This window comes from Phoenix dactylifera, chromosome 12 (assembly GCF_051530095.1).
Source record: "Phoenix dactylifera cultivar Ajwa chromosome 12, Ajwa_hap1_PhDact_Kaust_v1.1, whole genome shotgun sequence".
NCBI lineage: Eukaryota > Viridiplantae > Streptophyta > Magnoliopsida > Arecales > Arecaceae > Phoenix > Phoenix dactylifera.
In genome coordinates this window covers 13,565,080-13,588,338 of record NC_143201.1, presented here as the reverse complement: position 1 = coordinate 13,588,338, position 23,259 = coordinate 13,565,080, and the positions used below count along the sequence as shown (strand labels likewise).

General features: G+C 38.6%; 1 protein-coding gene across 1 annotated transcript in view; it reads left to right on the top strand.

Annotated features, from left to right (window-relative positions):
• LOC103723881 (ADP-ribosylation factor GTPase-activating protein AGD3) overlaps positions 1-22,335 on the top strand; it is a 35,776-nt gene extending 13,441 nt beyond the window's left edge. The window contains exons 11-19 of the mRNA XM_017846814.5: positions 731-946; positions 1,105-1,236; positions 1,372-1,593; positions 1,828-1,914; positions 1,997-2,335; positions 8,443-8,585; positions 8,708-8,804; positions 13,446-13,945; positions 21,766-22,335. Of these exons, the coding sequence (XP_017702303.1) occupies positions 731-946; positions 1,105-1,236; positions 1,372-1,593; positions 1,828-1,914; positions 1,997-2,335; positions 8,443-8,585; positions 8,708-8,804; positions 13,446-13,945; positions 21,766-21,883 (1,854 nt within the window). The 3' untranslated portion in view covers positions 21,884-22,335. The remainder of the gene's footprint in view (positions 1-730; positions 947-1,104; positions 1,237-1,371; positions 1,594-1,827; positions 1,915-1,996; positions 2,336-8,442; positions 8,586-8,707; positions 8,805-13,445; positions 13,946-21,765) is intronic.
• The last annotated feature ends 924 nt before the right edge of the window (positions 22,336-23,259 follow it).

Here is a 23,259-nt window from a genome sequence, read left to right as displayed (position 1 = left end):
TACAAATTCAGATTCAGAAAGCCAAAAATTCTCCCAAGTAGGATTCAAACCTACCATCCGTCAGCAGCCTCTTTTTTTTTTTTGAAGATATATATAGGCGAACCAGCTAGGTAAAGAAAAAGAGGCTTATGTCTCTTTTTCCATTCCTGCCAGTGCAGACTGGTATTGGTTTATATGTACCAGGGTTGTGGGCCTGTCCCAAGACCCAGACTCTCACCAGGCCAATCTGGGATAGCTGGGCCAGACTGGGTTTTAAACATTAAAGTTTCTGTAAGTTTCAGATATAATTCTTTGGTGCTACTGTCATCAAATCATTGGTCCTAGCTATCAAAAAACCTTCAAAACTTTTTATCAGAGGCACAATCTAACATCGAGGAAAAGCTTGCCGTACTGTTGTCTGTTCTAATCAGTAGTTAATAGTAATTTGTACGTGTCTCTAACATGAGCTGTCCTGACAGTGATTAACTTTATTAAAAGTTGTCCAGCTCTGTCGTTGCTCAAATTTTATGATTATTTGGCTGCATATGTTAGGCACTCCTTTTTCTACCGATGTTGGATGTCCTGGTCTAAACTTTTGTCCAAATTCTTCATATCTAAGCAATAAATCTTGTCTTATTGGTCGCGTTACTTTTCTCAGCCACCCAAGGTAATATTTCAACACCAATAAATGCACATATTATATAATCTAAAATGTGGAGTACTAAAATCCTTGTGCACATATTGTTTAAAGGTTCTGGCTTATGCACAACAGTCAAGAGAACGGTCTAACTATGAGCAGGCAGCTCTTGTAGAGAGAATGCAAGAATTCAAAAGACAGGTTGACCGAGAAAGTCGATGGCCTTCTAATGGGTCACATGATTCTCCTAATGGAGATGGCATACAAGCTATTGGTAGAAGTTCCCATAAAATGATAGATGCAGTGATGCAGTCAGCTGCAAAGGGAAAGGTGACATATTTTGATTAAATTCCAATTTTAATAGCTCTAAGTACATCATGTTTTTGCTGAAAACTGGAATACCTCTTGCTTAGGTAGGCGTTTATTCTGTTCGGTTAAATACCTGCACCATGTAATTTCATGTCATTTTTACAACTATGATTTTGCAGGTTCAAACCATTCGGCAAGGTTATCTTTCAAAACGATCATCGAACTTGAGAGGTGATTGGAAGAGAAGGTTTTTTGTTCTTGATAGTCGAGGAATGCTGTATTACTATCGCAAGCAGTGGAGCAGACCATCTGTAGGTCTTTACTGTATTTAATGTGATTATTGAAACTTGAAAGTAATTTCTCTTTATTTTCTTGACCTGGCCGTACTTGCTCTGTCTTAACTCTTATCTTTTATTTCTATTGTTAACATGCCCTTGCAACTTTAGGGTGGTCACTCTAGTCAGAGAACTCACAACTCATCTGAACATGGTTCTGGGTTGCTGAGCCGGTGGTTCTCTTCTCACTATCATGGTGGTGTACATGATGAGAAGTCTGTTGCACGTCATACTGTGAACTTGCTCACTTCAACAATAAAAGTTGATGCAGACCAGTCAGACTTACGTTTCTGCTTCAGGATCATTTCGCCAACAAAGAACTACACTTTGCAGGTAGGACATTAGGTCGTCATAAACAGTAAAATTATAATTATCTTACTACTCACTTCTTGTTACAACTTATAGTCACCTGCTGTTAATATTGGGCTTGCAAATTCTATTACTTCTTATATTGCTTAACATTAATCCATCTTGTAGATCGTGTTTATCATCACTAAACATCAAAGTTATCTTGAATTCATCAAAGTGGAGTATTCATTTCCTAGCTGATTATGTATGTTGATGCAGGCGGAGAGCGCAATGGACCAGATGGATTGGATTGAAAAAATAACTGGAGTTATTGCTTCTCTACTGAGCTCCCAGTCACCTGAACAGGTTAGTAAAGAGAGAATTTTATCACTGCATGACCACATACTTTATGGCTTCATCTTAATTGGTTGTCCCAAATTAATTTCAGCATTCCCTTGCCAGCCCTACAAGCAGTGGCCATCATCATGCTGCCAGTGAAAGTAGTTCAGTTGATAGCTCATCTGATTTTGATCACTTAAATGAAGAATCGTCGTTGGACAAGAACTTTATGAGTGGACATTTTGAGCGTTCTGGCAGAAGCTCACAACAGCATAGGTCCAATGCGAAGCATGAGAAACCGATTGATGTGCTAAGAAAAGTATGTGGAAATGACACTTGTGCTGACTGTGGTGCGTCTGATCCTGACTGGGCATCCTTGAACCTCGGCGTTCTGGTATGCATTGAGTGTTCAGGGGTTCATCGGAACCTTGGTGTGCATATATCTAAGGTAAGCACAAGATTGGTACTATATATACATGTTTTGAAATTGTCACAGCATTCTGGAGTTCACGTACTTGTATTTGTGTAGTCACAGATGCATTTGCAATCAGATGCACATCCTTCTGTGCATGCTTTACTTGTCATTACTGTGCAACATTTTTGCCAGCTATCGAACTGTTCTTTAAGTTTGTATTATTGAGCAAGTTAAGTATTTCACTTTCCTTGTCCCCTTATCTCAAAAGTCAAAACGCTTGACTAGTGAAACTGTAACCTCTTGCTAGTATCCTTGTGAAGATTGTTAGGGTACTTGGGCAGTTCCCCAGTGAAGTGTAATGACAGGATTAACCTTAAAACTGGCAAAGATGCAAATCTCTTAAAACTAAATGCTTGGTCTAAAGGCCCACAAAATCCTATTATGAAGTAGAATTTGTATGGCTCTTGATGATAAACCTAGCAAATGGAATTCTAAGATTGAGATTTGCCGAAAGAAAAGAAAGAGATCAAAAACCAAAGTGTTTTAAGCAAGGTCTACCGAACTGGTGTTGGGGCTCATATTGGCTAGCGACTAACATGGTACAATACATGTCCATATCATGTTGTTCTAAGATGTACCAAAACCAGAAGAGGAAGGAGGAGAGGGAGAAGGAGAGAAAGAAGGGGAGGGAGAGGGAGGGAGGGAGGGAGAGGGGGGAGAGAGAGGGGCTGAGGAAGTTCGAGTCATCATGGCGGAGCTTCGAGAGCTCCAAATCCGGTGATGGAGATCGAGGTAGAGGGGGAGAGAGAGAGGGAGAGAGAGACTCACCTGAGAGGGGCTTTGGGGACTACGGCTTTGGGGACGGAGGGCTTCACTGCTTCGGGGACGGAGGAGGGCTTTGCTGCTTGGGGGGTGGAGGGCTTCAAAACTGCGTGATAAAGCGAGGGAAAACTGAACAAAGGCTAAAGAAGTGCAGCTCTTACATACCGAACCAACTGGTTGAATCGTGCTGGTATCGATCGGTCTGGTTCGGTATGCTCGAAATGGGCCGGTTTGGCTAATCTTGGTTCCAAGAATCTGCTTACTAAAAGGAAATCTAAGACTCTCCTAAATGACAAAACAATGCAAGACTTTTCTTCTCCCTCTTTTTTTTCCTTCTTTATTTTTTTTTTGGGGTTGGGGGTGGGGGGGTTGGGGGTGGGGGAAGTGTGGGTTTGCCATTTCAGGCAAATATGTAGCCGATAATAGATGCTCAATAATTCAAAGCATGGAAACCACCCAAAAATCCAAGATAGGAGTCTGCAATTTGATAACTAACTAAAAATTAGTAATGGAAGAACAATAATAATAATAGTAATGGAGCAAGAACGATGATGATTTGACCGGGCAATGCAGAACTCCTAAACAATAACAAGTATTAATATTGGAAGAAGTAATGGACTTGGTAACCCAAACAAAAATTCATAGTTTTGGGTAGATGATCCAAAGAGGTTCACCGGAAACTGGAAGGAGGTTTGGAGGTGGATCAAATTGTCAATAGCATAAAAAACCATATTTTGACTGATGTTAAAACAAAAAAGATCCCAGCCAACGTGATTCAGGCAGATTTAGGTCACTCCAAGTCGTCGCTTCCTGTTGTTAGACGATAGAGCTCATCAATGCCGAATTGGTTGGCCAACAAACCTCATGGTACGTATAGTAGTTTAAATCATCCTGCTTCTTACATCCAACCCCATGTAAAACTTTTCTTTCTGAGAACATTTGAAAATATCTCTTCTTTTACCTTTTTGTTGATCTTAGGGGAGTGCCTTTCTCTGCTGGATTTAAGCTTCATCAGATGATTGATCTGTAGGTTTAGTCTTCCTTGGGAACTCCAAGCAGAAAACTGTGGCCTAAATTAGTTCTTACTGGTTTTTGTGATTGCAGCCACTTCAGTATGGCTGAGAGCAGATCATATACAGTTTGGTTTCAGCGTATCCATATTCATATCCGTTTGATGAATATGAATATCGATATCAGTCAGATGTTAAACTTTGTATCCTTGTTGGTTTTAAACGGATTAGAATACTTTGGATACTGACAAATACTGATATTAATGTGGATAAATTGGATAGCTAAATTTTATGGGTAAAATAATATTCCATTTTATATTTTTAACACATTTTAAATATTTAGGCCTCTCGACATTTTTTTATTACTTTTTTTAAGAGAAACAAATAATCATACAGAGAACAATAAAATATACTTGCACCATTGGAATCATCTAACCTTTTTAGTGGATCCTAATAATTTTGCTAGACAACATACTGTATTTAAAAAAAAAACTGATTGTTAAGTATGCAATCCAAAAAATTGAAAAGTTTCCCATATGAAAGATGCTTAGACCAAAGATATGTCGATGCTGTCATTTGTTTTCCTTTGGACTTTATGAGAGTTATATGAAAGTAAATAAAATTATAATTGCTAATAGAATCAGATATTTGGATATGTATCAAGAAGATATATGTATCGATATTGGTATCTGCTTTTATTTGACAGATACAAATACAGGTATAAATGCTAGTGGGATGTTATAATTTGTTGTCCATATTCAGATAAATTTAGATACAGAAGTGAATCTGGACAGGTAATATCTGATCCATTTTCAGCCCTGCACTTTAGTGAAAACAGCAAGCTAGAGTATGAGGGCAGAGTAGGTATGAGGATAATTCATTGCACCTATAAGCAGGATATCACACCTAGGAGTGCACATATGGAATCCACTTCTAGACAATAGAAGAAACAGCCATGCTCACTTTCTCTAACTCCTTTGGTTTGTCAACTTTGGACCTCACTGGATCAGACCTACTTTTAGTAAGCATTTGGTTATGGTATCTTTTGTTCAGAAACTATTGTTATATTGTAGTTTCATTGTTCAATTTGATGTGTATGAAATTCACCTCATGTGAGGTGCTGCTTTCTAAAAATGCATCATAAATAATGATTTAGAATATGTTTTGTTAGGATTATTCATACCACATAAAGAGGCACATGTAGGGTTCGTACCTTTTTTACACATTTAGTCCACCTTTGAATAGTGTAACCTGGACACTCACGTCCAGTATTAAAATGCCGTGTCTGGTAAGGACTGTATTGGATACTTGGATACTTAGGAAGCTCTTTGATAGCCACTTTTAATGATTGGAAGAGAGTTGAACTTTTTCAAACGATGAGTGAGTTGAACTCTTCCAATGAGGAGTTTGATCCTCTAATTTGATATTAAGAGTGAAATAATTGTTCTTTTTCGAGGTTTCTTAAAAATATAGGTATTAAAACAATTCTACAAAATATTATTTTGCCAATATCCTTAAGTTAATTGGGATACTTGAATGAGACAAATGTATATTGAAAGATTTTAACAAACAATATATTTTTAACATATTTCTTTTATTGTTTAAAAAGATAATATTCAAAGGTATATATAAGGAAAAATTGCAGCGACACCCCTTCAACTTTTTGTGATTTGCATTTACACTCTAAAGTTTCTAATTTTTTCAATTAGACCCCAATACTTAATTTCATTGCGATTTGGCCTAGCTGTCCATCCAAGCTCTAACATTGTTAACAGCATGTACAAAACAACTAAATTACCGGGGGAGATCCTATTTTCCAATTTATTAAATGATTTTCCAACTTATAGACACATTCTTTAGGAATGGAGTTCATGGAAGAAGAGACACGACTGTGTTTCTTCTTCTGAGGCTACGGTGCTGCCTCCCTCGCTGCCGGCGATTGGGACACCGGAACTCTCTTCACTCCCTCCCTCCTTTTTGCCTCCGTCTCCCTCACCTACTCCCCAACCTTCTCCCTCCTTGCTTGGGCATGTCTCTCTCCCTCCTCGCCCCCTTTGCCCGGCCCTTTGCCACCGATGGAGACCCCCACGTTGGCCGCAGTCCCCTCCTCCCCCACCCTCTTGCCACCCCAATTGCCCCCTTCGACCTTGACGAGCCTCGAAAGAGGACCTATTTGAGAATTGTGGGGTTTTGGGGATTTCACTCTCTTATCTACCATTAGGAACCTCTTCCTCTTTGAGTCCTGCAAAGAAACCAAGCTTCATACTTTCAATCCTCAATCATGGTTTTAAGTTGAAAGAGGGAAGCTTTCCAAGTCCCTCCTTTGTTCTCCTATAGGCTCTTGCTATCTCTTTCATTTCCTTTTAGTCTAATTTGATTCTTCCCCGTCTTCTTTTTTCATTCCTCTAGACAAAGAAAAGCTCTATTTGTTCCATCCTTGTGCCATTTGAGTTAATGGGAAGTTTCTTTTCCCTGCTTGAAAGATCCCTTATTTTTTGTTCTTCCCATTTGGGTTGTAGTGATGGAAGGAAAGATGAAGGGTGGGTATTGGAAAGTTTATTTTTGATGTTTTACGCTTCTTGTTTTCCTTCTTGTTCATCATTATATATCGGTGTCACATGGGAGCTGAGATCAAAATGGGGACTCCTTGTTTGGACGATGGTGGTGGGACAGAGCTCTGGTATAAGAGGGGATGGTAGTGGAAATGTAGTTATAATGAAGTGGCTTATATTGTAACTTCTTATCTATTGTCGTATTAGAATTTAGAACAGATTCATTGTACCAAAACAACAAATTGCTTTCCAAAACAACAAAAGCTTTTCTTCCCCTTCTTTATGCCTTCATCTTCTTCCTCGGCTTTATTCTGTTCTATGCCTTCGTTGCCATCTGCAGCTTTAGATTCATCAATATTAGGTTTGCTCTCTCTTTGTTCTCTATCTTCACCGCACTCAACCAGGTCTAGCAAAACCAAACCAGTAGAAAGAGGAATGGGGAGGGAAGGGTACTGCGGTCTAATTGAAAAAAAATAGAATTTTTGGGGTGTTAAGTGCAAATTGTGCAAAGTTGAAGGGATGTTGTAATTTTTCCAAAAACTAATCCCTCGCCTAATCAAGGAGGGAAGGGTATTTATTGAATATAGTGTCTGAAGTTGTCGTGTGACAATCACATGCTCAGATCCTAACGAAGATGGATGGATCGGGTACATTGCAACCAAATCTTAAGTTTTAGGGTCTCATTGAAAAAAATTAGAAGTTTTGGGGTATAAGTGAAAATCACAAAAAGTTGAAGGATGCTGTAATTTTCCCAATATAGAATGACTTGGATTTGGCTACACTAGAGTGAATCTCCACTCAGATCCGGTTAGATCTACATTGGACAATGAGAGTCCTGCTTCAGTAATCTGAGCCATTGGATGTGATCTATAATCTCTAAATTGCTTGCACTCCAAAAGTCATGTGATTTGGAGTTCCCTAGTCTATGCATCAAGTGATCAAAATAAACATATATAGTTCATGTTATTTGGACTGCCCCATTTTTTTATTGACTGCTTGATACATAGGTTAAGGGTCTCTAAATTATATGATTTTTGGTGTATAAATAGTTTAAAGGTAATAGATCATATCCAACGATCCGGATCATTGATGTGGGATCCCCAACATCGAATCTAGACCTGAACAGATTTGAGTGGACATCCACTCGAGTGTAGCCAAGTTTAGCTCATATGTAATTTAGTTAAATTTACGTTTCCATGCAACTCTCTAATTCCTTCTCGCCAAGTGAGACACTTGGATATGTGTGCGATTTGATTCTCATATCTGTGTCCATGCAAAACTACTTTTGAATTGTCTTCTTTTAATGGCCAATTATTTAGAATTTTTTGAATTAAGGGAAAGAATAAGATAAAGATTATGATATGTAACATCAATATTCTTTTGCTAAAAGAAATGTAAAGGTTATGAATGATGTTTTTCTTTTATGGTGGAGGGTGCAGGTAAGATCTTTGACGCTTGATGTCAAAGTATGGGAGCCTTTTGTTATCAATCTTTATCAAGCTTAGCAAAGGTTATGAATGTTGTACTTCTGTTGTTCTGAAAGGACAATTATGCCAATTTGTTCAGGACAGAGAAAAGTGATGCATTCAAATTCTGGTTTTGTCTTATGACATGCAATAAATTAGTCTTTACTCAAGGATAATGGAAAAGTAGTTGCTTTTAAATTGTGTTAATTGTTGGTGGCCTTCTTTCTTGCCAAGTCATGCAGTTCTTATTGCCAATTACTAATGTTTTTCTTTTATGGTGGAGGGTGCAGGTAAGATCTTTGACGCTTGATGTCAAAGTATGGGAGCCTTCAGTTATCAATCTGTTTCAAGCATTGGGCAATAAATTTGCCAACTCCATCTGGGAGGAATTATTGCCATCAACAAGTGATGGAAAATGCGATGATGTTTCTAGGTAAAATTACACTGACTTTATAGTAATTTTGTTATATAATTCGTGTAACATGTCCTTGTATGGTTAGAGATTGACTGAGAGAAAGTTAACAAAATTTTGCTGTATATATTCTTGTGATGCAGTTCCAGTAAGTTAGACAAAAAACAGCAGCAGACATGTATCAGCAAGCCCAAGCTCTCAGACCCTATTCCAATAAAAGAGAAGTTCATTCAAGCAAAGGTATTGCAAAGATAATTATTTATTTGTCATAGTTAATTCAACTAAGATGTTTCTTCTTTTTAAGAGAGTACTTGATTTGTTCTTTTGTCTATCTTCAACCTGGTCATTAGAAAAATCTTCTCTTCTGGTGGAACTAATTCTTTTCAAGAAGAATGAGGGGCTAGGCAAGGGGGTAGGAAGATCCTTACAAGTTAAGTAAAGTTAGCCTAAATGACAGCATTTGGGGTGGAAAGAATTTCATTTTCCGGATAAGCCGGCACAAAAAGAATAGTTCTTCCAATTCTATGAATCTTTCTAGAACATTTTTCTCTTGAATATCATTAGGGAAAGAAAAGCACTTTTCTCTCTCAGCAGTTAGACCGGCTATGGGTGGGTTGGTTATATACTACAAATGCGGAATTCTCTCTTTAAGGCTAAGGCTTCGAAAAACCGCTTTCTTCGCTCTCATCCCTTGACTCGCTCGGATGAGTATAGTATTTTATACCGCAACGGCTATAAACAGTTCCTTGTTCCCGCACGGTCGTCCATCGGCTTGACCACAGTACGGATTACCGGATCGATAGACTTAAGACATGACCCTGCACTGAGAAATTTGGATACTGACACCAAATTTCATACTCCGCTACTAATACTTGGAAATAAAAACTAAATTGTGTTTGAACTCTGGCTGTAATATGCGAAACTTATATATACAGGAAAGGCTTAATAATTGAGATTATGTTCTATCAAGTTTTGAGAGCATTTCCTTATTGGCTTCAACCAAATTCCAACCTTCTGTAAATTGACTACAATTCTTGGACAACGTAACTTTGGCTAGAGGGCCCTATCATTGCCTGGATAGTTGGCAGCTGTTCTTCGGACAGAAGAAGATTCTGTAAACACTTACTCGAAATCTCACTTATCAGAGTCCATTGTGGAAGAATCTTCTGAGGAATTGGATCAGTTGCAAGACTAAACATCATCTGGTTAATGTAGTTTCGAGCAACATCATTTACATTAATTTAGACCTCATTAATAAAGGGCTAGACCTAACATTTATCCTTTCGTAATTTGACCACCCTATCTGAAAATCTTTATGAGTTTGTGCTCGCGCATGATAATTTTGTATGAGCAAAGCTTCTGCATGATGCTTTCATTGTCTTGTCATGCATCAGTTAGTCGCCAGAGTGTTAAAGAAAATAGTTTTGTAGACAGCATTTATGCATGGCTCTATGTATTGGGACACTGCTTCTCAATAATAATTTAGTGCACTTAGTGCAATGTCTCCACCTGAAATTTTGATTCCATGGTACCAGAGCCTGATATCATCAAATGGTGAGCAAACCAACAAACTGTATCACTCTTCATTGATGGTTTCAATTGGTGTTTCTCTCTTCTTCGCTCTGATGCATTTTGTGGACCTTGTGGAACAGACCTGCATTGAATATTTGTCACGTCTTTGATGAACCACTCAAACATTTATCTAATTTAAGCAATCAATAGGTTTCTGGTTTGGTTTTTAAGTGATGTTTGTACCTAAACCTTGATCCTCTAATGATTCACAGTTTTCTGATTTGGAATGTGTTGTGCCAATGATTTGTACAATTTTATGTTATTTAAATTCTTCTCCATTAAGAGATTTTTAAGGTAGAGAGATCATCTAAGTAGTGTTTGAGATATCCAAGGTCAGCGTTTGAGCTGTTCTGTATCATTTTGCTTCATCACTCGTGCATCACTGCAGTCGCTTCTCCTTAGACTAAGATATATTTCTTGCTTCTGTGGAGTTGCACAAGAGTTTTGACCTTTTTTTGTCTGCAGACCCAAATTTAGGTTGGTTTTACTGTTCATCCAAATCTAGCTTTCCTCCCTGGATGACTTCTTCTCGCCCTTGCAGTGTGCGTGCTGCATAAGCACAACAAATTATTATTCCCAGTCATTTTAATAAGGTGCACTTTGTTAACTAGCCACTAGAACCCAAAAGCTTAAGCTGATAGGGAACGGGTTAACAATGCGTATTAAGGGTTGACATATTTGTCACTCTAAACTCTAGTATGTCTAGGGGTGCAATCGGGTCGGGTCTGACATAAACGGGTCGGGTCAGATGTTAAACGGGTCAGAAAATAGAAACCTGAATCCGACCTGTTTAATAAACAGGTCAGAAATTACAACCTGAACCCGACTTGTTTATTAAACAGGTAACCCGACCCGACCCGTTTAACTAGTTTAATAAACAGGTCGATTAAACATGTCGGGTTTACTGTTCTGACCCGTTTAACCAAATGGAGAGAGAGAGATTGGAGGGTGGCTCCGTGGACCGTGGCTGGGACGTTGGGTGGGGTTGCTTCCGGCAGAGAGAGAGAGAGAGAGAGAGAGAGCGAGAGGTGGGGGGTTCAACGGAGAGAGAGAGAGAGAAGTCTCTCTGATGTTCAGAAATTGGAGTCCGAAGATCTGATGAGGTCTGGGAGGGGCTGATGGCTTCTCTCCCGGACCTCATCGCGGCGGTTCCACCTGCGACCAAGTCACGGCCTCAGTAGAGGAGGGAGGAAGAACCCTCTCTGCCTTGCTTTAGTTGCCTACCCATAGCAGGGGAAGGAAAAGAACCCCTCAGAGGAGGGAAGAAAGAATCCTAGCACGGCCGTCAACAACTGTGGCCACGACGGCGATCAAGCGCGGCGCCGGATCCACAGTCGGAGACCCTAGGTAGCCAGGTAGGTCCCTTCCCCCTTCTTCTTCCTCTTCTTCTTTTTTTTATTTTGTTAACATGGGGTAAAAGGAAAGAGGGGTTAGGGTTTACGGTTTACCTTGCTCCGGGAAGAAGTTGCAGCAACTCTCTCCGGTGGCACCAGATGTGGGTTCTGAAAACCCTAGCCGAGGAGGAAGGAGGGGTGCGTCGATGTAGCCGCGATGATCTCGTCCCAGGTGAGTGGGATCGGCCGATCGGGGGCATGATGTAGCCGCGGTCGCCGACTCGCCGTCGACGAGGCAAAAATAGTCGGCAAGGGGGAGCCGGGGAGGAGAGGGCGGAGGCGGAGGAGAGGAGAGGGGAGACGAGAGAGTAGAGAGCTCGGGCAGTTGGGCGGCGCTTGACAAACCCTATCCCCCCAAATGGCCAAATCATGGTTGAGTGGTGAAAAATGAAAGGGAAAACCAAATCGGGCTGAGGCGGAGAAATCGGGCCGAGGGGAGTTGGGCCGGCTGTGGGCCTTGTGGATTGTGGCCTTTATCTTCTATCAGCCCAATAGTTAAACGAGTTAAACAGGTTAAACGGGTCAGATGTCTAAAATCCGTATTCGACCCAATTAATAAACTGGTTAAACGGTCAACCTGTTTACGACCCGAACCTGTTTAGGCTAAACCCAAACCTGTTTATGGCGGGTCGAACACGGGTCGGGTTGGCGGGTCGAGTCATAGTTTGCCACCCCTAAGTATGTCTTTCATGCCTTTCCCATGCCTAACAAGCCAGTCTGTGAAGAAGCTTGCCTCTCCTGTTTTTTGGATTATTTTCCCTTTTTCATCTCTCTTTTTCTCTTTTCTTTTCTGAACATAGTTCCTTCTTTCATATCACTATTTTTGAGATATTCAACAATAAAATTGGTGTGTCTTGTCATTTTTGATATATATATATATATATATAAGCATTATTTTACATTCTTTTCTACCCATGACTACCTCTAATTCAATTGTCACATGTCCCATTATTAGTAAATAACTTGGCCTCATATTGTACACCACATGCATCCTGAGGACTGTATGTTGTGGGGTTATGTTTATGAGAGATGCTTAACACTTGATCCACCTTTGGCTTCTTTCAAAACTTCTTATTTTATCCTGGCCAAAACCTGCTTCATGCTCCAAGAAGTCATGTTGATTGTCAGATCATTTTCTTCAATTTCTGGCTCCATTGATTTATTTTCTCTTACTCTGCATTACTCTTTGTCCTGAACTAATTCTTTTGACTGCTCTATTCTGTTAAACATAACTTATGCCCTCATGTCGTGTGAACCTCTTTTCAGGATCTCTATGGCTTCTCTATATGGTATAGTGCACACAACTTCACAATTTTCCTTTTTTAATGTGTGCATATACTTTAGTATCTCTGTGTATACATGCACGTGCAGCTTGTGGTATTTAGTCATTATAATGTATATTTATATGACTGAGTTATATATGTATGCTGTAATCTTCTGTCAACTTATCCTCAAGGTGTGCTGTGAGTGTACATGCTTGTCGTTTGGCGCTACTAGTGTGATGTGTGTTTTTTGGAGCTAATGCTGTGCATTGTTCCCTAAGGGCGGGCCTTGGCGCAATGGTAAGTTGCTCCATTACGACCTTGGTGTCATGCGCTCAAAAAAACGGAAACATCCTGTTTGCTTTTAGGGGTAAGGCTGTATACATCTGACCCTCCCCAGACCCTTCGGTTATAGAAGCCTTGTGCGCTGGAATGCCATTTATGTTGTGCACTGTTCTCTAGTTCTAATTGCAGGTTTTATATATTGCAGAAAAACAACTCTTCTGTAGAATATATTAATTAAGCTTTTTGTGTATCGTTGATCTAGTCTAACTTTGGTTTGCTATACCCCATTGGAAGTTGTAGATATCTCTCAGTAACAGGTTTCTTGGTTCTTCGAATGTGATACTGAAGTAGCCTTTTTGTGCTTCCAGTATGCAGAGAAGGATTTTGTTCGTAGAGCAAAGACAGATCAGCATATAGTGGCTCAAAAGATGTGGGACAGCGTCAATGCCAATGACAAGAAAGCACTATACCACTACATTGTTACTTCAAATGCTGATGTTAATGTTGTGTATGGGCAGGGATGTTTCAACTTATCTCTAACTCTTGCAAAAGCAATGCTTCTGCAAGAGCAGCCAACTGCAGTACTGGATCGAAGTTCTAGCTGTGTAGCAGGTGATTCCCTGCAGAAGACTTCCGCTATGAGCTCCTTTAGCTCAGCGAGCACAAATGAGGACCGAACTGAGTTGGAAGAGTGCCTTGAGGGCTTCTCCCTACTTCACCTTGCATGCCGAACTGCAGATATGGGCATGGTAGAGCTCCTCTTACAGTATGGTGCCAATGTAAATTCTACTGATTTTAGGGGAAGGACACCACTTCATCATTGTATTCTCAAAGGAAGACATTTGTTTGCCAGACTACTGCTTTCCAGGTCAATTTCCTTATCCTTGTGGGCATCTCCATTAGGTCAAAAAAATATCCCTAATCCAAAAACATTTTATGGCAAAGCTTTAGAAGTTTCTAAATTATTCTATTTCATTTTTGACTATAGGAGACTATTTTCAGAAAATTTGCTCAACAATTTATTACATTTATTTCAAGAAATTATTGTCTATTATTTGTTTAACGATGTATTCTCTATACGGCACTTTTCTCTGTCTGATTTTTTGTTTCCTCATTCTCACTGCAAGGACACTTCTTATTCAGTAGTTTTTCTGAATGAACACTAGACATGAACAACTACCATGACCAAAAGGCCTCATTACTAAGTTAGTGTCCTTATTTGTCACTCTTGAGTATTTATGTGGTTAAAAAAACTGTGGTCTGTGCATGGTTGCCTTTTATTTGATCATGGCTGTTTAGTTGGTCTTTATGGGTTTGCCTAGATAAATTGTATGATTGCTTCCGGGAATAGGAGTGACTGTAAGGTGGCTGACATGTTGTATAGTTGCTGATGGACAACTTTGCTGCCAAGCATATTGCATGTGTTTAGAAAACTTAACAGGACACATGGGAACTGCGTTGACTTAAGAGTGTTAGCACGTCTCCTAATATTAGGAGATTGATGTGGCCCACTTGATAAGTTTATCCCACATCAAGATAAACCTCGTTTAAATGGTGATTTAAATCCAATCAAATTAAGAGGTTATTAAGAGTTTATCTTATCTGGTAGTTTCTGTGATGGATGGAAACAATTAGAGATAAACCTTATGGATAAGGATACAGGTCCCTAACCTAGCAGTATAAATAAGCCTGTGGATCCATCACCTAAGGCACTCAAGTCCTGCATAGGTTAGAAGATCCGGATCTCCTCTCTCTCGTGGACTCTCTCCTCTCTCTTTTAGGTGTGACAACTTCGTGCTTGAACAGCATGGGCGGAGGTCAGTAAAAATTTATTTATTTATTATTTTGCTGCATAAAGTTTATCCAACATTGTGGTATCAAAGCCACCCTCCGGCTCATGCTGTTTGGTATAAAGAAAATAGATTAAACCCATCCTTTCTCAAGCCTGTTCCCCTTTTTGAGAACAGAAGAAGGGGGAGGAGGCAGCCATGGCCGTGGCCGCCCACGGCCGCCGCCTTCCCGGCGGCCGCTGCGGCCCGCCGCCCCGACGAGTCGCAGCAGCTGCAACCTGCCATTGCCACCGCGGGTCGGAGGGGAAAAAGGAGGAAAGACAGCGGCGCTCCGATTTCCGCCGCCATACCCTCCCATGTAGTGGCCAAAAAGGCCACCGATGGCGAGTCGGTTAGCGGCCGCGTCACCGTGTGAAGGGGCGGCGGAAAGGGGGTTCTTCCCGTGGGCTTTCAAGGAGAAGGGGAAGGATGGGTCTTCACGCCGTCGTTTCTCCTCCCATTTGGCCGGAGCCAACAGCGAGGGGCCGCCGGCGTCGTTTGGGCGGTTGGAGGCGTGAGAAACCGGCCGCCGCCGGCGTGAGAGTTGGGTTTCGGGTTTCTGGGTTTTCCGACCCGAAACCCGAATCCGTTTGGCATAAACTGTGCTTTTTACGGTTAACTCCCTAACAGTATGCTATTTCAGAAAAGGGTCTTCAGAAATTTATATTTAATCCCCAGAAGAAACTTAAATTACATGCAGATCCTAAAATATATTTAGTTGACCCCTGAAAGTATGTTATTTTACAAAAGGGTCTTCAGAAACTTGCATGTGATCTGCAGAAGAAAGTTTTATTATGTACAGATCCTTTAGATATATTTATTTGGTTCCTATACTCAAGTTTCATTACAGAACAGTACACTGATAATTATATATTGATCTCTGTAATGAATTTATTGCATAAATAATCAATTTAGATGAGTTTTGATTATTTAAATTGTTCATATTTGCATTTTAAAGATGAACAATTTCATGACATTATTTTTCTTTGGAAAAAACAGAAAGTTATTGTTTGGGATAATTAAAATGAATTATAATAATTCATATAAAGTATTTATCCGATTAAAGCTTTATTTTGATACCATTTTTTTAAAAAAAACATCATGACAATTTGGAAGTAGCCACAGCATCGTAAATTATTATGCGTGTAATTTTGAATCACATTCAGAGTCGTGAGACAAAATTAAGGGATTAAATGGTATCTAATATTGCAATTAAGTTTTATTGTTTGGGATAATTAAAATGAATTATAATATTCATATAATATTTATCCCATTAAAGCTTTATTTTGATACCGTTTTTTAAAAAAAATGTCATGATAATTTGGGAGTAGCCACGACATCTTAAATTATTATGACGTGTAATTTTGGATCACATTCAGAGTTGTGAGACAAAATTAAGGGATTAAATGGTATCTAATATTGCAATTAAGTTAATAAAATAATTATTATGCCCACAAAAAAATTATTTAATTTATTGTCTTAGTTGGGATAAGATAGTGGATTCATCGCTGAAATGAGAATTTTCTATATCCGCAAATAATGAAAATTTTTTATTTTTAGTGTGATATTTACTAGTCTTATTAATGAAGTTTAAGTAAATTCAATGCATGTTGCAATCTTTGCCCACAGAGAGGTTTGAATTTACTATAATTTTGAAATGTTTCGTAGCATAATATGTTCTTGATTTTTGGAGTTATTCCTACTACGTTTTTAAGTATTGAATCATCTTGGGTTCTATTATTGAGTGATGATAATTATTCTGATGGAAAAGATAAGATTTTGTTGACTTTGGGGTGCATGGATCTTGATTTGGCGCTTCGTGTGGATGAACCACCAGTTCCCACAGAATCAAGTTCGCCAATTGATTAGGCTTCTTATGAGCAGTGGGAGCGATCTAATCGCTTAAGTTTGATGCTCATTAAGTCTCATATCAGTAAGGGCATTAGGGGTTCAATCCCTGATTGCCATAAGGCAAAGGATTTCGTGAAGGCCATAAAAGAGCAGTTTATCAACTTTGATAAGGCATTGGTCAGCACCCTGATGAAAAGGCTTTCCGACATGAAGCATAACGATTCTAAAGGTGTGCATGAACACATTGTTGAAATGCGGGACATTGCTACTCAACTCAGAGGTTTAAAGATAGAGATTTCAGAGTCATTTTTGGTAGATTTTATTCTCTTCCTAAGAAATATGGTCGATTAATGAACTTTTGACCATGTGTGTTCAGGAGGAAGAGAGATTAAAGCATTAGACTCTTGAAGTTGCTAATTTAGCACTTCAAGGAAAAGAAAAAACTCATAAAGAAAAAGGTGTCTCTAATGGAAAGATGCTAAAGTGTCTTTCAAGCGTGAAGGCAATAAGGTTGCATGCTTCTTTTGTAAAAAAAAAAGGACACGTGAAGAACGATTATACCAAATACAAGAAGGGGTTCGAGAAAGGTAATCTACTCTCTTATTTGTGATGAGTCTAATTTTGTTAATGTTCCTAATAATACATGGTGGATTGATTCTGGTACTACAATTTACATTGCCAATATCATGCTGGGTTTTTCTTTTCCTAAAGATTGGCATAAAGAGGAATGTTATTAAGGAGAACTCCTTGTTATTATGGCATAGGCGATTGGGACATATCTCAATGGCAAGAATAAAGTGGTGGGTAAATGAAGGGGTACTAGATACTCTTAATTTTACCGACTTTGGTACTTGTGTGGATTGCATAAAGGGAAAGCAAACCAACAAGACCACTAAAGGAGCCAAAAGGAGTTCTGAGACTCTTCAGATAATACACACAGATCTTTGTGGATCATTTACCTTACCTTGTCTGAAGGTCAGAGATATTTTTTCTCATTCATTGATGACCATACTCGGTATATATATCTATATGATAAGGCTGAGGCACTTGATGCTTTCAAAATATATAAAGCAGAGATAGAAAAACAAATCGAAAAGAAAATTAAAATTGTTAGGTCAGACAAAGGTGGAGAGTATTATGGAAGGTACACAGAATCTGGACATATATGAGCCATTTGCTAGATTTCTTAAAGGAAAAGAGCATAATTGCTCGATATTCAATGCCGGAAATATCATAACAAAATGGTGTGGTAGAAAGAAGTAATCGTACGCTGATGGACATGGTAAGGAGCATGCTTAGTCATTCAAATATCCCTATCGAGCTATGGAGTGAAGCTTTAAAAACCGTTGTATATGTACTAAATAGGGTTCTATCTAAGGCTATTCCTAAAACTCCTTTTAAGTTGTGGAAAGAATGAAAACCAAGTTTAGGACATTTACATATATGGGGTTGTCCAGTTGAAGTGAGGATTTATAATCCACACATAAAGAAATTAGACCCTAGGACAGTTAGCGGTTTTTTTATTGGGTATGCTGAAAACTTCAAGAGATTCAAGTTCTATTTTCCCGCACACACCTAGAATCGTTGAAGCTGGAAGTGCTAAATTTCTTGAGGATCATGAGTTTAGTGGAAGTGGTTTTCCTCGAAGCATATCGTTTGAGAAAATAAAGAAACTAATTGGTGAACCAAGTGGTGAATCAATTGGAAATATGGTTGTTTTTCAAAATCTAGTTCCAAATATACTTGGAGAACAACCATTTCAAGAGCAACCACACCTTGAGGAACAAACTCATACGGAACCTCTTATTGAATCAAGACGATCATCAAGAATAAGGAGACCAACAATATCTAGTGACTACCTTGTAGACCTTCAAAAATCCAACTTTGATGTTGGACCTCAAGTTGATCCTATTTCGTTTTTAGACGCCATGATAGGAGATTATTCCTTTCTATGGCATGATGCCATGAAGAGATGGAATCAATGACTAAGAATTAAGTCTGGGATCTCGTTGAGTTACCACAAGGAGCAAAAGCTATTGACTGTAAATGGGTCTTTAAGACTAAAAGGGACTCCTCTGGTAATGTTGAACGATATAAAACTAGACTTGTGGCCAAAGGTTTCACTCAAAAGAAAGAAATTGATTTCCATGAGACCTCTCCAGTATCTAAGGACTCATTTAGGATAATCATGACACTAGTAACTCATTTTGACTTAGAGCTACATCAGATGGATGTGAAAACGGCTTTCTTGGAGGGTGATCTTGAAGAAATGGTGTACATGGATCAGCCTGAAAGATTTCATCTAAGGATAATCATCTGATTTGCATATTAAGAAAATCCATATATGGACTTAAACAGGCCTCCCGCTAGTGGTAATATTAAGTTTCACAATATTGTTACTTCATATGGTTTTACGGAGAACATTGTTGATCAGTGTATATATCTTATGGTGAGTGGGAGTAAATATATTTTTCTAGTTCTATGTGTGGATGATATTTTGATCGCAACCAGTGATTTAGGTCTTCTACGTGAACTAAAGATTTTCTTTCTAAACACTTTGAGATGTAGGATTTGGGTGAAGCCTCATATGTCATTGGCATAGAGATTCATAGAGATAGATTCCAAAGGATATTGGGATTGTTTCAAAAGGCCTACATCGAAAGAGTTTTAGAGAGATATAATATGAAGTTTTGTTCACCTACAGTAGCACCCATTGTCAAAGGAGACAAATTCAGTTTGAGACAATCACCACAAAACAGTTTGAAACTGGAGCATATGAAAACCATACCTTATGCTTCTATAGTTGGTAGCTTGATGTATGCTTAAGTATGTACTCGTCTAAACATTCCATTTGCAGTAGGAATGTTGGGGAGATACCAAAGCAATCCAGGGTAGGAACATTGGAAATCTGCCAAAAAGGTGATGCGGTATTTATAAGGAACCAAGAATTTCAAGCTTATAGACATACAGATTTCTTGGAGGTTGTCAGATATTCAGATTCAGATTTTGCTGGATGTTCCGATACAAGGAAGTCTACTTCAGGATATGTTTTTCTCTTGGCTGGGGGAGTTGTATCTTAGAGAAGCATCAAGCAGTCTATAACTGCTTCATTAACCATGGAAGTAGAATTTGTTGCATGCTATGAAGCGATTTCACAGGCTATATGGCTAAGAAATTTTATAGCAGGACTAAGAGTCGTTGATTTTATATCAAAGCCAATAAAGATCTATTGTGATAATATGGCTGCAGTTTTCTTCTCTAAGAATAATAAAAGTGGCAGGCATTATAGATATAAAGTATTTGGTTGTGAGAGATAAAGTAAGATCTGGAGATGTGTTTATTGAACATAGCAGTACTGAGCTGATGATTGCTGATCCCATGAATAAAGCATTGCCGGCTAAAGTTTATACTAATTATGTGGATCATATGAAACTTATTAGCTCGTTTGATGTATGATATTTTCCTCTCATTTTTGTGTTTGCATTTTGTGAACAATACTTACAGCTTTGATACATGACTATGGTTGTGCACATAAAGTTTATCTTTTGTCATGTATGGTATCTTTTGATGCATAAAGGAAGGATCCTAAGGGACTATTATTTAATCATTCGGTAAGATATGGATATATCTTATAAAGTACACATCAACAAATATCTTACATTGTTATACATGGAAAAAAATGTCTTCATAATAAGTTATAACCGCTATGATTCATGTAGTGGTATTTGTTGATAAAGTTACAAGATTGGATAAATTTAATTTATGGCCATAATACAGTTTTATCACCTTTATGTCACGTGGGCCAAGTCGGAGAATGTTAGCACGTCTCTTAATTTTAGAAGACTGATGTGGCCCACTTGATAAATTTATCCCACATCAAGATAAACCTTGTTTAAATGGTGATTTAAATCCAATCAAATTAAGAGGTTATTAAGAGTTTATCTTATCTGGTAGTTTTTGTGATGGATGGAAATAATTAGAGATAAATCTCATGGATAAGGATACGGGTTCCTAACCTAGCAGTATAAATAAGCCTGTGGAATTTCTCTTCTCTCTCGTGGAATTTCTCTTCTCTCTCTTTCAGGTGTGACAATTTCGTGCTTGAACAGCATGGGCGGAGGTCAGTACAAATTTATTTATTTATTCTGTTGCATACAGTTTATCCAACAAAAAGAAGCACCTGGGTAATGTTCCAGCAATGGTGCCTTACATATATCTGCTATGTACGTCTACTTGGTGTACAGTACATGTTTTCATATGTGGCAACAATATTTTGTTGTCTATATGCGACAGAGTATGTTAATCTTTGACATGCAAGCAGCCCTAATGGTCCATTGGTTGATTGTTCAAGTCAGAGGTCATACTTAGTGCCATGCGAGATCATGTTATCAAATTCTAATCCTCCAGTAAGAAATTAACGGTCTCTGTCAATCTTGCTGGGTGAATTCCTTGAGGTTCAAGATTGTGTTGTTATCTGTGCAGACTTACATTATCTTCGTTTTCGCATTCCTTGTAAGTGGGGTGAGTCACTGCATGGCTGATGAATAGAGGCTGGATGAATTATTTTGTACTGGATTTCCTCTAGAGTAGCTTTAGATTACCATGACAAAGACAACTGTTGCTGTGATGGTATCGAGTATTGATACAGAATCAAGTGATTAGAAAATATCACGAACTTGTAAACCAATTACGTTCCCACATAATATGCGATGATTGTAAGGTTGTAGGTTTACAGTTATATGCGGCTCTTGTCATATGTTTTCTAAGACCACATTAAGTGGACTGCAGCTTTGTATATTTCAGATTATATGTGGCTTTTTATGTCATATTACCAAAAAGATGGCTTGTTCTTCTACCTACATTACTTAAGGCAATATAGGTGGAATTCACCTCTATAAATTGGAGCCATTCCATGGCTTCATACATCAGTCAGCTAGTTAATGTTCTTGTTTTTTTTTTTAAATAAAACAATGAGATATAAATCCATTATGTGATTTTCTGGTTGCAGGGGGGCTGATCCACAAGCTATTGACAGAGATGGCAAAACCCCCCTACAGTATGCATTAGAGACTGGAAACGTTGAAGATGAAGAGGTTCTTTTTCTCTTGGAAGACCCGCACAGATAGTGTGAAGACTCGGGATGATTACTTGGTGCTACATTTCAAAAGTTTTGGATCAATTCCTGAAAGCATTTGTCCTGCAGGAGCAAATGAGCAGATTGCTTATTGCCTGTGATCACCGAGGATGCCCATGCTCAACAAGTCAAGTAGTTCCACCCTTTGTTCTGGGGATTGGAAGCAGGATATGGTTCTGGTGCTTTGTAACGTAAGGTGTCTGCTTATTTATTCAGTTGGTTTTGTTTGCGGCTGCATGCATTGTGTGAGTTAGTGTACATTGCCTTGTTTCCAAGTCTATTTAACTTGTTCTTTGATTGACCTTGATTAGATACCTTCTTAGTAGTGGAAATTTGTATATATATCTGGTTCCATGATAAACTATAGTGTTGGAGGAGAAAAGCAGTATTTGTATCATTTGGATTTCTTTTGATTCAGTATAAGAATCAACCTAGTTTATCCAAGCCAACTCTCCGTGAAATGTGATCCTCTTTGCTCAAAGAAATGGAGAAATCTGTATGTCAGAGACGTTTGTTCCTTTTATTCGTGATAGGTCAGCAACAGGAGTATGATGAACATATAAATTTAGGAAACAATTGAGGGAACCGGATAAAGATGCTCCTATCTACTAGATCCAACCACAGGAGTATTTCTAAGCATCATGGAAATAACCACCACCATCACAGGAGTATTTGAGTCTCTTTATTACTAAACCATAAAAAAGATTTTCATTATAGATAACGAGAAAGTATAACGTTTCTATGTCAAAATTATGACTTTTTTCTTGCATACAAATTTTTTAAATTTTGAGAGAAGTTTTTATTTGTTGGCAATATTCAAATGAACCGGTCTGGTTCCTGTTATCATACCCTACTGTTTAGCCTTCAGAGATTTTTGGATTCAAATCTTGGACAACTATAACACGGGTGGGTGCATCTCGAGCAGAACAGAAACTTAAAATGAACATAAAGTTGTAAATTGACAATGAGATTAAAAGTATAAATTTGAAAAAGTTTTTTCAAAATTGAAAATTTTAATTTCTCGAACCAATCATGTAGCAAAAAGATGATATAAGTTCTTAGCACAACGGTCTGTTCCAAGTGGAGAAGACAATCAAAACATGCTCTAAAAAATAGGGATGCCTCTCTCTCGACGGGAGAAGTGGCATGATGGCATCTCTTTCTTTCCTCCTGTCATTTAACAAGATGCCCAGTCTTATCCCCTCGTCAACATGTCCGAGCATCAAGTAAATGCTTCTATTCTCACTCATGCACTCTTATCCCCTGGTGATGATGTTAATTATTCCATTCCCTTTATCCATTTATTTGTTGTTTTAAACTTCAAAGCACATCTTTCCATGCTAAAAAGAGCTTCCCATGCGCAGCTAA